This window comes from Cygnus atratus, chromosome 17, assembly GCF_013377495.2.
Source record: "Cygnus atratus isolate AKBS03 ecotype Queensland, Australia chromosome 17, CAtr_DNAZoo_HiC_assembly, whole genome shotgun sequence".
Taxonomy (NCBI): Eukaryota; Metazoa; Chordata; class Aves; order Anseriformes; family Anatidae; genus Cygnus; species Cygnus atratus.
Genome location: NC_066378.1, coordinates 7,560,257 through 7,576,480, shown reverse-complemented (window position 1 = coordinate 7,576,480; position 16,224 = coordinate 7,560,257). Strand labels below are relative to the sequence as shown.

The 16,224-nt window shown below is 43.8% G+C and overlaps 1 protein-coding gene across 5 annotated transcripts in view; it reads right to left on the bottom strand.

Annotated features, from left to right (window-relative positions):
- Positions 1–16,224, bottom strand: part of ZDHHC8 (zinc finger DHHC-type palmitoyltransferase 8) — a 118,111-nt gene that overhangs the window by 27,239 nt on the left and 74,648 nt on the right. For 4 of the 5 annotated variants that reach the window (XR_004780312.2, XM_035556984.2, XM_035556986.2 and 1 more), the window contains exons 2-3: positions 5,175–5,296; positions 685–842 (exon numbers count right to left, since the gene is read on the bottom strand). Coding sequence is in view for 4 of the 5 variants with exons in the window: in XM_035556984.2 (XP_035412877.1) it covers positions 685–842; positions 5,175–5,296 (280 nt within the window). In the remaining variant the exon portion in view is untranslated. Of the gene's footprint in view, positions 1–684; positions 843–5,174; positions 5,297–7,076; positions 7,098–16,224 lie in introns of those variants that run through there. The other variant, XM_035556987.2, reaches the window with a different exon arrangement.

Genomic DNA, 16,224 nt, shown 5'->3' with positions numbered 1-16,224 from the left:
ATCTATAGCCCAAAAGTACACCTTACTGTTTGGGGATTTATTTATTTTTTTTCAATCCTCTGTGCTTCACCGAGACCTCAGGGCTACCACGAAACATGAAAGGCCCATAATTCAGAGGGACCAACATTAGAGGCATGACTGAGTTCACGGTCTGAGCTGGGGTGTTGACACAAATGTACAGCCCTACCACTGACTGGGGACCTACTCACTGGATTCTGAGTTTGGTTTTCCTGAAGTTCATGTGCACCCAGTGAGCTTAGGGTTCATCATTTAATTTGGAACAAACTGGTGCCTACATTAGTGGGCAAGCAGACAAGCTAGAACGGTTCGCCCCGGATTTTCTGCTCTCTTGAACTCTGCCTCTGCATGAACTCTCCCATTCACCCCTTTTTATACATTCATGATCTCTACACTACCTCCAGGAAGACATAGCCAGGATTATAAACTTTTAACCTAATTATCACTGGCAACAAAGCTGACATCAAGCGCTACTGCATATGTAACACACATCATAACTGAGGGCTATGTTTCAAATGATACCAATTGGTAGGAGACCATCAACAAGGCTAGAGCTGGGAACTTTCAAAAATTGAAATACTGGGGGAAGTACCCATCTACACATTTCCAGTAGTACATGCAACCCCATCACTGAGGCACAGTCAACACAACCAACAGAACGGTTACCTCAACACAGTTGTCACAGACGCTGCAGTGAGAGCAGCGTGGAGGACGGTAGAAGTGGCAGGTGGCACACCATTTCATCCGTACTTGGATTCCTTTAATCTCCACATTCTTGTAGAGTGGAGCTCGGAAGTCATCATCTTTATCTTCATCTTCATCTGCTGCTCAATGCAAAACTAAAAGTTAGTGGAAATAACAGCGGGTAAAGATGAAAGATCTAATCCAGGCAGTGCCTTGGATATAGGGGCACTGCATGTGCTCTTGGGCTTGTCAGAGAAACAGAGAGCTGTGGAAGTGATGGACTGTCAGAACAGGTTGTCCTGGCTGCAGAACACTTCAGTGATCCAGGCTCATTTCAGCACCCGAGGCAACGCTCCCATGGGAACGCCAGGCAGCCAGTCCAAATCCTGGACAAAGAGAAGTGTTTGAGTCTTATCTTAGCCAGCAGTTACAGCCGGAATGAACAAGATGAGAGTCAAAGAGGGGATGGAAATCCAGAAATCACCCAAGCCCTTGCTGCAAGAAGTTCTGCTGCACGCATTCAGGATTAATTCAATGCTAGTCTACCAGCACATAGAACAAAATAAATTACATCAACCAATATTAAAAGAAGGTTATTAAAAGAAGGTTGTGCTAGCTCAAACCCCAAAATCAACCCAGATGACCCAGAGTGGTGTTTTGTCAAGCACTCTAGTGTCGGCCCCCCACCATCCCAAAGACCAGTTGCTCCAGGGAGCCCAATGCCACAGTGAGAAGCAATTTGTGTGCCCGCAATGAGTCCTGCACCAGTGTCTGCTTCCTTATAGCATACCCTGTGCTCTCTTCTTCAGAGTGTGCCCTGAACGCTCTTACTTTAGTAGCTGTATATAACTGGTAAGATCTCACCTCCCTCAAAGGCAGTATGGTCTAGTGACCTGAGCACAGGACTGGAAGTCAGGAAGTCCTATATCCTAATTTTCTCACTCTGTGACCTTTGGCTATTCATTTAACCTGTTTTTGCCATTAGTAAGACTGGAATGACAATATGGCAGAGTTATGTTATTATGGACAACCCTGTGGTGGATGGGTGATCATCTCCACTAAGCACTGCCCTGTTGAGAAAACAGACCATTTAAAAATAAATTCAAAAAATAAAAGCCAGTCTAGAATGGACAAATATATATTGGGAAGAAAAGGAAAAATGAGAATGATGTACATGGAAGTTCATCTTTTATTCTAGATACCTGCAATCTTTATTTGTTTCCTTTTGACAGAGAATATGTAACTAGTTCACATCTATTTAACACCTGGTTAAACACTGCAGTGCAGCTGGCATTGGTTGACTGGCTCCAAATTAGACAAAATTTGATAATATTATCCCAGTGGGGCATCAATAACTGTCATGTAGTTCTATATTAAATCTTCTCTAGATGTGTTATCCTTATTAAAATGATCCAATTTCCATTGACTTCAGGAGGAGTTTCTCCCTTCACTCAGATGAGCTTAGGATCTGACTCAGCTACAATATTTACCTTGCAAGAATATTCTCTGGGTTAATGTTTGTGCATGGAAGCAGACTGCCATACTGGCACCGTTCCCTATAATTTTCCTTCATAACTAATCAGTGGGACTCTTAGTGGGAGCTAGACTCTAAATCCCTACAGGCACTTCTATAAATACAATCTGTGGGTTCTTCAATACTACAATAAAGTGGTCCATGCTGCAAAATACAATTGTGGGCATACAAAAACAAGATACTAGAATGGTCAAACCATTTAAGTTCTTGTAAAAATACTTACTATGCAGACATGCAGACAAAAAGTCTGTACATTGTATATACCTATAAATACACCCATATACCTATGTAGGTGTATACCTACATAAATACATTGAACTTGCAGAACTGACACACACTTGAAGAGTTTTTATAAAATAGATTCACATAAAAAGCACTGGAAGACAGTTTGTGGTTGGTATCTGTAATTAGCCAGAAACACACATTGCCATTATCAATCTAGACTGTAAATCAGATTTGTCAGGGAGGCCCCAATTTCAATGACTTAATACTTCCCTTTCTTGTCATTCATTTTAGCGTGTTACTGGCAACTCACTTGCACAGAGCCAATCCTGATTCATAACAGGATCATTCAGAGAGACAGCAAATTACAAAATGATTCAAAAAAGGAGTAATGGAACTGTGAGTTTAATTCTGGCCCTTTTCAACAATACAAGAAAAAGCTGGGTTTACTTCTCATCTATGCCCCAAATTCTCTTTGCCAGAGAACCTGTAAGCTCATGGGATACAGCTAGATATGTCTTTATCACCAGCCTTCAGTCATCTGAGCAGAAGAATACATTGGTAGAAGACACTATCTTACTATACAGACTCTCGTACTCTTATCCACTGACACAAGGCAGCCAAATCTCCTGTTTACATAACATATCTTATGATTTTTGGCAGCTTTCTTAAAGGAATCATGTGATTTCAAAAGACTCTCTGCTTTTGTATTGCTTTATTCTTGTTTTGTTTTTGAAGTAAATTTGCAACCATCAGAAATGTGCTAAAAAGCTTGAAAATTAAGAAGACTAAATCTGCAATTTCAAGAACAGAAAGCAAAGAGATCCATTGTATATTCATTTTAAATCACTCCTACAATTTTTGAATTCTTTGGGTTGGCAGCTCTGTGGGTGGTGTGGGGTGGTGATAGCTTTTTTAGCATGTACACTTGCGATCTGAAATAACATCTGCTCCCCTTTCTTCCCAGCTCTAGTATTTATAGTCTTTTCCATCTTTTTTTTTTCCTTATCAGATTGCTTCCTTCACACATTTACACTCTTACTTCATCACTTTCTTCAACGATGACTCCCATTCCTTTTCTTGCCTTTTCCCCACTTCCCTCATTCCCAACCTCCTCCAGACCAAGTACAAACATACACTGCATAGAGAGAAATGGCCAAGGCCACAAATGAAGAGAAAAGGATGGAAGAAAGGCAAGCTGTAGGAAACTCCCCCTCTTCCTGCTTTGCTCCTGACTCCGTTTTGTTAAAGCAGCTGGTAAGGGAAGAAAGGTGATGAGAATGTTTCCAAGTTTCCATTTGATCTCCCTGTCCTTTTCTCCTTTAAATGCAGAGGCCAAATAAAGAGCTTATTTGCAAGAAGTTAGAGAAGTGTAAAGGAAGGTGTGAATTCACGATATGCTTGGTACTGATCACTCTTAGAGCACAGTAAGTGCCCAGCAGCAGCCTCCACTTTGAGGGAACTACATCGCACAATATTAGATTCCCAGACTGTGACTTTCAAAACTGAACAACGCTGTTCTAGCTCTTCCCCTACCGAAGGCAAAAAGCATGGATGCGTTCAATAACCTCACACCCACAGCATATTCAACCACTGTTGTCTCTGATGAGATGGAGGAACGGAAAAGTGCAGGAAGCCAGGTAAAAGCTCTATGTGCTTCAGCTATTTTGGAAATCTCGGTAAAAGCTCTATGTTTCAGCTCTTTTGAAAATCTCTCTATCACCTATATGTAACTTTAGGCAGCTAAACACTGCGTCATATAATCCCGTACAAATGACTGAATATTGCCTTTACACACAATTATTTCCTTAACTGGAGTGCTGCAACACTTGATCAGGGGTTCAAAAGCTTCAGCTGAAAGGAATGACAGAGAGATGCTCATCATTAGACCCTGCTACCTGGAGGAACCTGGCACCCACTATTCAGAGAAGCCAGCAGGACAGGTACCTTGTTCTTGTCAGGTACAATAGCAATTCAAAACAGGTATTGAATTCACTCAGTAGAGGTGGGTAAGAACAGCTTGAAGAGAGCAGAGATCCACTGGTTTAGCAAGACTGCCTAGAGCAGTCTCTGCTGCAAACTGCATGTGAATAATTATTGGAAGACAGATAAAATGAGGTGATAATTCTCTCATTAGGATGTGTTAAAAGAGGTAGCTACACTGTGGTTCCTATTATAAGAGTTGAATGATCTTTATCCTATTTAATCAGTTGTGCATCAGTACTAATTTAAGCTGGCATATCTTTCTAAATGTATATGTTTTAGATGCTCTAAGGCAAGCCTTAATCATTATCTTTTTTAGCATTCAATGCTTATGCATTTATTTTAAGGCTTTTTGGAAGGAAGGTCTGCTTTGATGAAGCTCTTTCAGAAAGATCAGCCTCTCCCTTCCACCATGCTCAACTTCCTATTGTGAAGACAGTAACTTAAATCCAATGTGCCAGCATGACACAGGGGATGGCAATTGCAATCACATCAGTCAGGAGAGCTACTCAAAGGAGAACCATGCTACGCAGCCTTGTGCCCTCAACTGCCAGCCTGAGCAAGTGCAAGGATAACTGACACCTCTCAGCTCAGATGAGGGTATCCAGCACTTCACTACCATCCCGACTCTACTGCCAGTTCAGTGTAAAAAATAAGTAAATACATAAACAAGAAAGATTACCAGAGAAAAAAAAAAAAAGGAGGACCACCCACCAGTCCCATTTTCTCTTACCTCGTGGAAAAACTCCAGGGTCCATGAAAGTTGCCATGCTGAAGTTTGCCAGTACAAACAAGAACACGAGCCCATTGTACACTGGGATGGCTGGTGAGATGGCTTTTGTCAGCCAGGGGCACCTGTGGAGGAGAAAAATTATAGGTAAGGGCTCTTTTGGCTGTATCAAGTAGTTTCTTCCCATTCACCATCATCACAGAGAAAAGCAGTCTCATCACCTCCCCACCAGCCATTCAGCAAGGCTGAATTTGCAATTTAACAACAGAAATTTCAATAGAGCCAGTTTCAGTGATTTAAAGTACACTGCAGCCACCCTTTATAAGGACGCTTTATTCCATAGCACAGAAAGCAACAATTGCTCACGTGGCTTGTAGGACTTTGCAACCCTATTGCTTTATTTGCAACCTGGCATTTTGCTTCTCTGTGTGAAAGCTGCATCCTATTGTTGCATTTCTGTTTATTGTGTATATAGGCTTGTTACAGTTGGTGTTATTTTCAACCCTCACTGGCATAAAGCAGAATAGGATTCTTAAACCATTGATCTCCCCAGCAGGTACAAAGGGAAGCACACTTGCTTCCCCCAGCACCTTCCCAAGTGGTTTTCAACTTTAAATAATGCTCACAACCAACACTTCAAAACCTCTCCCCAGCAGAAAGTTTGGTCAGACCAAGCATGGGCTCTGCAAGTGTCAGCAGAATCTAAGAAGGCCAAAAAGAAAGTGGATGGCATCTGCCATGTGAGCACCTTTCAGAAATGCTGGAAAGGCTTGCTGCACACCCAGCATACGTATCTGAGAGGAACAGAAAGTAAAGGAGAAAAACTAGGAGACTCAGGAAAGACAATGTAGAAAGGCCTGTTGTTATAGGACTATTGATCTAGCTGCAAAGAACACTTCCCACCAGCAGAGGAAGGCAGGACCAAGATAGAAGAAAGCTTATCCTACAGGCAACTTTATCCACTGAAAAGCAGTGTTTATTCACTAGCCATTTACAGCCTCTCTAAAGCTTATCTCTAAACACTAGACCAAATTTACTTCTCTGTTCTGCATAAAGAGGTTTGGTGCTACAGAGTAGCTGAGGGGGAAAATCCAATTAATCTTATTAATCTTGCAGATATAAATAAGGAAAAATATGGGACAAAGAATCTCTCTGACAAAAGTAAGACCCCTGACTGAGGAGCTCTTTAGATTTCTTCCTGCCTTGACAGCCAGCGACCCTACTTTGCTGCTGTGCGGACGCCATTCCACGGCAACACCTTGCTGCCGTTAGCATAAATCAAACATCAGCCCACATATTCTGGATCACATTTTGCCTGAATTACATGTGCAGTTGCATCTGGTTGTCTGCCAGGCTGCGGAGATAAAAAAAAAAAATAAAAAAAAAATACCCAACCTTTTCCCAAATCTAATTGGCACTGTTTGTGCTACAGATGTGCTGTTTTCAACAGCTGAGAATGGTGTTACTGACCTTGAAGAGACACTGTTAAAAACGCTCTTGTGGCCAGCATTAAAAGGGCACCACATTTTCTCCTCCCATTTCTTTGTGAGCAGGCAGGAAGAGATTATTTTGCACTCTCCTCCTCTTTGCAGCTAGGCTTTTAACATTGCACTGCTGCAAACTGCTTTGAAAAGGACCTTTACTGGTGTGTGTTTCATTCGGTCTGGACTGGAGTGAGTAAAAGATGGAAAAATCCTACCCAGAGTGAATGAACTGGAGAGCCAAGACATGTCTGTGGCTGGGGCCAAACCTTGAGGCTGACTAGGGGAGAAGGAAAAACTAACCCTTCCCACTTGAGTATGGATGCTTTGCTACAGCCCACAGAGAGGGAGCAGAAGCATGGGGTTTCTTGGGACTGGCCTTTAGAGGGGCAAGCAGGGAAAGGGCCTGGAAATTAACACTTACTAGGAGAACAGGAAAGGATTGAGAGCTCTGTGGAGGAGGGCAGAATCTCTGTGTTTCTTTTGCATTTGGGATCTGATCCAGATGCTCATGGAGCTGGGGTACAGGAGCGAGCCTTGTGGCAGACAAAGGTGATGGATTAGCTCAGACAGACCCGGCTGGAGACAGTTGGGCTCTGTGAGTTGCCCTGCAACCTTTCGTGTCCCCAGGAGGTGGAATTTCAGCCTTCAGCAAGGTGATACCAACTCGCTGCAGTGCTCAGTTTTCCTTGAAGCAGCTGATGATGACTGAGAGCTAAAGAAAAGCAGTTCCTTTCTTGCCATAAAATGTGCTGTGGTGACCATGCCAAGCAAGCTGTGGGTCCGTCTCTTAACAATGGTTCCTGCCAGCTCCGTTGGAGGAAAGGAAAAGAAATCCTGAAATAAGCAGTTATAGAATAAATTCTACCCAGGGAAAGGCTCCTCCCTTTAAATTATAGTAAAATTATATTCAGCATGGGCATGACTGACTTCATTTCTTCCCATGAAGAAATTGCCTACACAGAGAAAGATTATGAAGTTACCCACTGCTTGTCAAGCATGGAGGAGAGATTTCCTTGGCAGTAAAGTCAAGTAAGTTGGCAAATAAAGGGACAGGAAACTCTTTCTTACAGATAACCCTTTATTACAGATAACTCCTTACTCAGAGCAAGACTATGTGAGAGAAACTGTCTCAGATGATTAATGTAAGCATTTGTTAATGTTCTCATTCGTGATTTACTTTGTCATGTTCCCAACAAACACGTCAAATACTAGGAAAAACTTTAGCCATAAGCTAAACTAAACAGCTCATTTAATGGGTAAATAGTGTATCTGAAAATACTTCACGGAAGTTGGAATGAAGGACAGACTGAGTCATTGTACATATTAGCCAGAAGGTCTGTTCACCATCCTTCCATTTTTATTTCTCAGAATCTTTATGCAGCATCAGATATTACATAAAATTTTAGATGGATAAAAGAGGCCTCATTTGTAAACTAGACTGACCAATAAAAACATCTGAGATCAAGTCCTGACTCATAACTGGAAAAGGGTCTGAAAAAGAAAATAAAATTGCTGCTAGGATCCACAAACCATGATGCATCCTCCCTCCTTATCCCTCTCCCTTAAAGCACACGGAATTTTAGGCAAAGCAACAGAAATTCTAATCCGAGTCTGACAGGTTGTTTTATTACTAACCCATTGTGCAAAAATCTGGCTTCTGACCCCCTGCACTCTCTGCTTTGAAGAGGAAGCATTAGAAATGCCCAAGCAGGCCCTACAGTGAGATTCTGTTTACTCTGTTTATTTCCAGGAACTCCAGGAGATCTGCTTCCAGCACCACTCATCTCTGAGGACAAATCTGGCTGAACTTTTCAGATGCTTCTCCTAACAGAAGGTGTTATGAATCCAGATAAACAACACATGGATTCAAAACTTTCTTTGCTTGGGGAACCCAAAATTTCAAGAGGCTGTGGTCTTTGTGTCATCAACTCCTCTCACCGTGAAATCACACAGCATGAAGTCTATCACAAATTTTATAGGGCTAAATTTAGTAGAGTCAAGAGCACTGTACAAACCCCTAGTGGAGCACCAGCGCCAGATTTTTCTGAGACAAAAACTAAACTCCAAAACTTCTGATATGCACTGACATCCAGGAGCGAAACCACCAAGTCCTAACTCAGGACCTTTCTATTACAGCTTAATTGTTGCCTGAGAAAGCCGCGCCCTTTGTGTGCATTTTGAACATTTAAGTTCAAGGTAACTGCGCTAGCATTTCTCTTCTAAAAGTAACTGTATGATCGCTTCTCTCTTTCAAGTTAATTTAGATCTCTCACACGAACCAGGAGACCTGAGGGATAATATTGCAGCTGCTGTGGGTGCCAGCCATGCTACTTCAGTAACTACCCCGGAGAGGAACTTTCAATGGTTTTGTTTACTGCAGAAATTAAGAGCCAGCACACGCCACCATGGCATGCTAGAGATAATTATGGATCTCGAATTCTTCTGAACGAAGCACACAATTACACAGGCAGCATTTTCCTCATAATTATACTTCTTTGACACAGAGTGATTCTGCTCGTAACTCAGAGGAGAGTAATTCAGGGTGGCAGATTTAATCTCATTTATCCTATTTGCTTTTGAAACCCTATCCTAATAAAATGGAAAGTTGAAAAGATTAACAAATAAGATCACAAAACTTGCTAGGTGTCAGACTGACTTATGCATCATCAACTGCCTTCCTCCGCTAAATTAAACAACAAATAATCCTTTCTGCTTTTTTTGCTTGGTGCTTTGTAGCAAGACATGTTTGTGTCTTATAATTACAGTTCAGCCATAATTAAGTAATTGAATGGGACATTTTTCTTGAATCCTGCTCCAAATTAAGGTTGTTGTTTGTTTTTTTTTCTCATTAAAACCTTACACATGCTTAGAGAAGCATTAGGACATAGTGGATGGAGCCTGGGATTTTAAGAATCATGTTTTAGTCTTGGCTCTGACACTGGCTTGCAGAGCGACTGAAAGCCATCTGCTTTCCCCCTCCACCCTGGTTCCAAATGAGACACAAACTACTCACAGACCGTCTTCCCCACTCCACCACAGAGAAGGGATCGCCTTTGATTTTGCAAATCTCCAAGTGCTTCTCCTAGGGCAAGGCTGCTGGCCCCGGCATTTGCCTCCTGCGAGCCCAGCACCAGGCCCCCAGCACCTGTCCCAAAGCGGGCAGGGGTGAGGCACACCGCTCGTGCTGGTGGGCTGCTGTGTGACGGCATGTCTGTGACGTACCTGGTGAGTGAGGTCCGTTGTATGCTCTGCCTGGAGCACAACAAGCAGGTACATGCACACATGGGGCTCTCTCGGGGTGCTGGGTGCTCGGAGGCCAGAGATAAAGAGCAGAACATGGAGCAGGAGCCTACAACCCTTCTCTTTCTAACAGAAAGATGGTAAAATCTGCTTGTGCAGGGGGACAGAGAAGGCATGGGAACATCAAGAGTACAGACAGGCACCCAAACGTTGGATACTTACTCAAATCTAATGAGAAGACCCCAAGGATTGCCCGCTTGACTGCTCAACTGCACCTAATAACTGATCTGAGATTCCCACACATCCTTCCCCTCGGACTCAAACAGATGGCTGGTATGCAAGAAAACAATTTCCTCACAAATCACAATCCATGGGTTTATAACATGGAAAATGAAGCACCTCTTAACTTGAATCACCTTCTTACACCGTTAGGGTGGCTACAAGAGTAATATCAAACAGCTGATTCTGTGCATCCAAGTAGAAGCAGCCCAGTGAAGTAGAGACTCATTAGATAAGAGGGGCCAACAAGCAAACATAATTTGTCTAAGCGCTGGCACTAATATCACTGAAAACTTTCAAACTGTGTCCTTAACTCTGCAGCAGCCTGTCCTTGTTTGATACCTCTCCAGGAGCTTCTAGCCAAACCCTGACTGCTACAACCACACACTGATTTGTGTCCTGTGAAATCTGTGTAAGGGATTGCCATGCTGTGTAAGGAATCATCACCACATCTGACCAAGGATGTTCTAACATCTCTGATATCCAGCAACCCTGGGAGCTGGACCAAGCATCCCGGGCTGCCTACAAGCTGCCCTTCCCTGAAAGGGCCCACAGATCTGGCTGGCTGCAATGGCACATCGTGGGTACAGACAGGCGAAAGTCCCCCCAGTGCTTAACCCAGCACTGGACCACATGGACCATAAACATAAGGGCAATCAACTGACTCATTCCAAATACCCAAATTTTAGAAGAATTCAGAATAAGATGTGAGTACAGTGCCTTAGGGCCCACTCCACCCATGTATGTAGGACAGAGAAGGTGCAAGACAGCACCCTGAGGGGTGACCGCCGGAGCTCAGGCGTGCAGAGCCCCGTCTGCAACACAGGGCGCAGAACAGACAAGCTTTCAGCCTTTAGCAGTGGAAATCTAACACATTCCTCACACAGCCCACTCTGGGAGGGATTTTTCCATTTATGTGCTCCCTCCTACCCTGAAATCACAGAAAAGTACCTTTGTGGAATAGTAACAGAGGAAAAAAAACACCTCTCATTTTCCATTTTTGTTCACTGCCTAAGATAGCTGGGAGATTATTGTACAGCTAAAAATATTTTCCAAGGTGCTAAGTCATCAGTAGGTTTAGAAAGGCATCGCTGGAGCCTGTCAGGGGAGGATGGATCTGAGTGTCATAAGCAACATGAAAGAGAATGGCAGGTCCTGGGAAAACAGCAGAAGGCTTGGGATATCAGGATAGCCAGGTCATTTGCTCAGTTCTGCCACTTGTGATTTCGATAAATCATCTAATTTCTGCACCGCGTCTTACTCATTGGCAAGACTGCAGCTAATATATTGTTGCCATAGCACTACACCCTCACTGTGACTACAGCAGTTGTACTGATAGAAAGTGGTATTAAAGTAAAGGATAACAACTCCAAACGTTACATAAAAATGGGAAGAGGAGAAGTAAATACTGGAGAATGTACCACTGAAAAACAGAGACTGATGAGAGCCGAGTGCCACATGGAGCAGCTCATGCTGGTAATGAGTGGGAGATACAAAAATATCCACCCTGGGTTGCCAGATACAGTTATCCATCACAAGGGGCCAAAAAAAAAGGAGAAAAGAGCATAAAAAACCCCATGAATTTCATGAGACCATTCCTTATGAAATATAGCTGAACACTAGCGCCAGAGGTTCAAATCCATCACCTGCTTAACTGTGTTTAATTATTCATAAGAAATGTGCTGGGCTGAAATTCACTCAGGTTTAGCAAAAGCTGATGGGGTTTCAGTGAACTTTCCATTACACCCTGGACTCAGTCCAAAGGCTAGTGGTTCATGTCTGGCAAAGTATAGATCAGAAGAGCTAAATCAATTAAAAAGTCAACTTGAGATATAATAGTCCTTGGTGAAAAGTCTTATCTGGGCTATACATCATCCCCGAAGTAAAACATACTCTCCCCTTTTCACAAAGCTGCTTGACAGCTCTGGAGCACGTGGCCTTCCTCCCTTTTTAAGCAGTCCCCAAATATCCGAGAAAAGACGCTATTGTCACGTGAACTGATGTGGGAGAAACATGGAATAGGAGTGACAATACCAATAACCGAGCGAGATGACCATGGGGATAACTGTACCCATCAACATCCTTGAGTTCAGAAGTCATCCGCTCATCCCAGGCCTATTGCACAGGCACAGACCGACCCTGCAGCCACTGGGTAAGACATATTCTTATGAGCTACACATCCAACGTGACTTTACAAGTGCCCAGTGAGCAGTCAGGCCTGCGTTGTGCTGGATCCAACACGCGTGCTCTGCAGCCATGCTCACCAGACACCTGGTACAGCCCCCCCAAAAGCAGCCGACAGGCTTCTGCTGGGAGCTGCATTCAGCTGCTCAGCGCAGCAGTGCTCGGGCAGGCAGTGGCTGGGCCGATTCACAAAACCAGATCAAAACAGCAAATCCTTCTTCACACACTGATCTGAAATTTGCATCATTGTGAGTGAATTAAGGACCTACCTGGAGCTGGTTAGCAGTTACTGACATAGTGAAAGCCCAGGGCAGAATTTTTGTTTTGATGTACTTGTAAAGTAATACACTTACAACAGCATAAGCATTGCTTGAAATGCCCAGCTTTTTATTTACACCTCAAATTGAAGTTATCCATTGAGCACTGATTCTAGGGGATGTATAGGCTGGATTTCAGAGTACACAATAGCACTTTTATATTAAGAGAAGGCTAATGTTCACATCAAAATGCGACAGTAGGTCTTCGTGGCACTTCAAGCATCTATCGGGTTGCAAACAAAATCACCCTGAGCAGCCGTAAAGTCTCTGGTACATCATGGAAAGGAGCCAATTGCCAGTGCATGGGCAAATCAGAGTGGACTCCAAGCATGGCTTACAGAGACAAGCCCCCTTAACTCCTGGGTTGCTTTCTCAGCTCCACATTTGCAAAGCCTAAAATACCACACAAGCTGGAAGATGCAAGGATGACTGTAATAGAGGCTTCCCAGACACACACCAACCTTTTATCAGTACCATGCTGAGCAGCTGGAAACAACCCCTGCTTTTTCCAGCTACTAATGGAGACCTGAGTGTATGGGTGGCCTTTGGGTCACGGCAGAAGAGGACAGGGGGGAGTCACTGCAGAATCACCGCAGCAGGAGATGCACTGGTTGTCCCGTCACGCTGAAACGGTTTTAAATCCACTCGGTTAGAAAAAGAAGGGACTGCTGCCCAGTAACATTCCTGGGCAGTTCTGTCTGGATATGGCTAGCCACCAGCATCTCTGTACTGCAACAGCTGAATGACTTCCAGCCCGTTCCAAAATTCACATACGGGAATTATCAAGCCACAGAAACCTTGCTAAATGGGAAATTGGAGAATTACCTCCAGAAGATGCTGTATGAACCAATAACTCAGAACACAGCTGAGTCCTCAGTGCATGTGGCTGCACTGCCTGCAGGCTGTGCTCCCGTGTGCACCGTTTCCAGCAGTAACCACAGCCCAGCTGCCCAGCATGGTGTCCAGCAAGGTTGAAAGATGCTTTCTAATATCTGAAAGGGTCGCACATGCTATACAAGCTGAGTTTTTCTGAGTGTTTTCAAAGATGCTATGTGGAATGCAAACTTGTGTTTCTAATTTGTAAACAGCAGAATTATTAAAGTGACGCCACACATGCTATGGCAGTGCTAAAAAGAGCCAGGCCCTCATCCTGAGTCCACCCCAGCGTCATTTCTGTGAGTAATGAAGAACACAGTTTATTTGGGTTTTACACAACTAGTGACCCTCATGATCTTCCCGACCTCTCAGCAAACTGACACAACTTTTTGCAGGATAGATGAAATTGCACTTGTCAGATCCCTTGTTGCTGTAATGGAAAAAAGGCACAGGGTGGCTCCTCCCTGACTCAGAGTTGTTCTCTGGGGTTTTCCGCATTGCCTTTATTCTTGTCAACATGCATGAATCTACCAGCGATGCAGAAATCTAAAGTGGGCTGCAGAGTCAGTTTTTAAAGTAAGTTATCAGAACCTTAATTCCAACACATTTAGGGGGACCCCAGCTAGAGGCAGAGGAGGACTTGTGCAGACTTTGCTCACAGCATTCCCTGCTCACGTACCGGGAGAACACATCCAGGACACGTTCAGTGTTTGAATTCATGAGACTGGTGTAGTGGAAGCGAGGTACTTCATTATAAGTATGCCGTGATGAGAGAGTAACAGGTAGAGAAATATTAAGAGAGGAGAGGTGACATCAGGGAAAAGATACAGTATACATTACCCTTGTTGAAAAATTTATTTGACTTTTTAGATGTCCCTTTGTCATATGAGCTTCAGTAGAAAGAAATTAAATTTCACAAGAGCCATCATCCCTTTACAGCTAGTGGAGAAAATTATTTAACTCAAAGACAGCACCTATTAGATAAAAGCATGTGGCACTTAATTAACAGTGAGCCAATATGCACAAGATATGTTTAATATAACTCTATGGACTGTGTTATCACGTCCTCAGTGGATTAGCTGAGAATTGGGTAACGTAACATGCTTTTCAATACATGGGGAAAAGAAGAAAAGCAGGGGACACCAGCAGAGACAGCCCAGGTGTCTGAGCTTAATCCCAGACAGCCTGAGGGTCAGGATACCTTTTACTGGTTTGCATCAGAGGGCAAGTTGCCTCTGCACTGAGAAGAGCTGCAGAGCTGCAGGGGTAGCGATTCCTAGCAGGGAGTATTTTATAAGAGGACCTTCTCCCTCTGACACACATGCCAGACTCCAGAGAGCCCTGCCAGGGATGATGCATGGCCTCAGACAGAAGGGTGCAAAGGCCCGTCCAGCTGCAGGCAAGGTCTGACATCCCTGCTGCCTTCCAGGTGCTTGAGGAGGGAATGCGCCCTGGTATCCAGCCAGCCCTGACAAATCTGCCAGCTGCTCGTTGCAGTGCTGGGGCTATCAGAGAGTCTTGTACGTACGAGGGGAAGGAAAATCCTGTGAGGCTGGTAATAGCAGTTACACTTCTTCCATGACTTGAGAGAGCTGTTCAGGAAATCTACAACTAATTAAGACCAGAGGTTCTTGCAGACTTGTCTGGATCATGTATTGCCTTTGAAATCTGGAAACAATACCTATCCATGGCCTGAACAACATGCTTCAGAGCTGCTCTGCAAGTTCTTTTATCTGTACAAGAGCTTGCTGGTGCAGGGAAGGAAGCCAGTCCTAGCCTGAGCTCTCGTTTGAGGATTTCTAGACACATGCAGCAAAATTACTGTAGGTATTGAAAGGTTCCCTACATGGACCAGAAAGATTAGGGACTTGATATTTTACAGAAGAGATGAACAGAACAAAGAGATAGATGTATCTCTACTGCAAACAGATACAGAAGATAGGGCAGACAGGGTAAACATTCTCCTACGTCAAGTATGGGAGCAAACATATAATAATAAAACAAAAGCCTCTCTTAGAATCTCATCTTTAATTTCCCTCTGGAATATCCTCCCAAAGGAGTTTTATGGCAACCTGAACTGGGAGCATGACAATTATGTATTTTATTCTCACGATGCTGAAAAAGAGTATTTGCATGGTTGGTATAAGGAGGCTTTAATATATGAAGATTTTAAGAAAAAAAAATCTAAATTTCTTTAGCTAAGAAGACAATAAAAATGAAATACAACCTTCATATTTTAGCCTATCAAAGAAACTCTACCCTTGGGGAGAACACCCCCCTGTGTCTACCTGCTTTAGGATGTTTTACCCCTTCCCAAGCCACCAGCTGGTGCCAGCCACCTTTCCAGCCAGGACATCAGAGGACTCATCAGTGACTCAGTCTGTTTTGGCAACAGCTTAATCCTGCGATCCACAGACCTCACCACTGGGGCCAAGGTAACAAAACAGAAGAGGACAAGTCATCTAGCTCAGCACCCGGCTATCCCAGCCCCCATGTGCACGACCTCACCCAGCCCCGCACCATCCTGACACTAAGCAATGTTTTATACACCTGGTCTTGGCTCTGCAGGACGGATGCCAGCAGGCAGCAGCAGGGCAGAACTGGGCTTCTCAAAGCCAGTTCACAGCCCATTTCTGCTGCAGGCTGGGACTCTTTCGGGGCACTAGGACACAG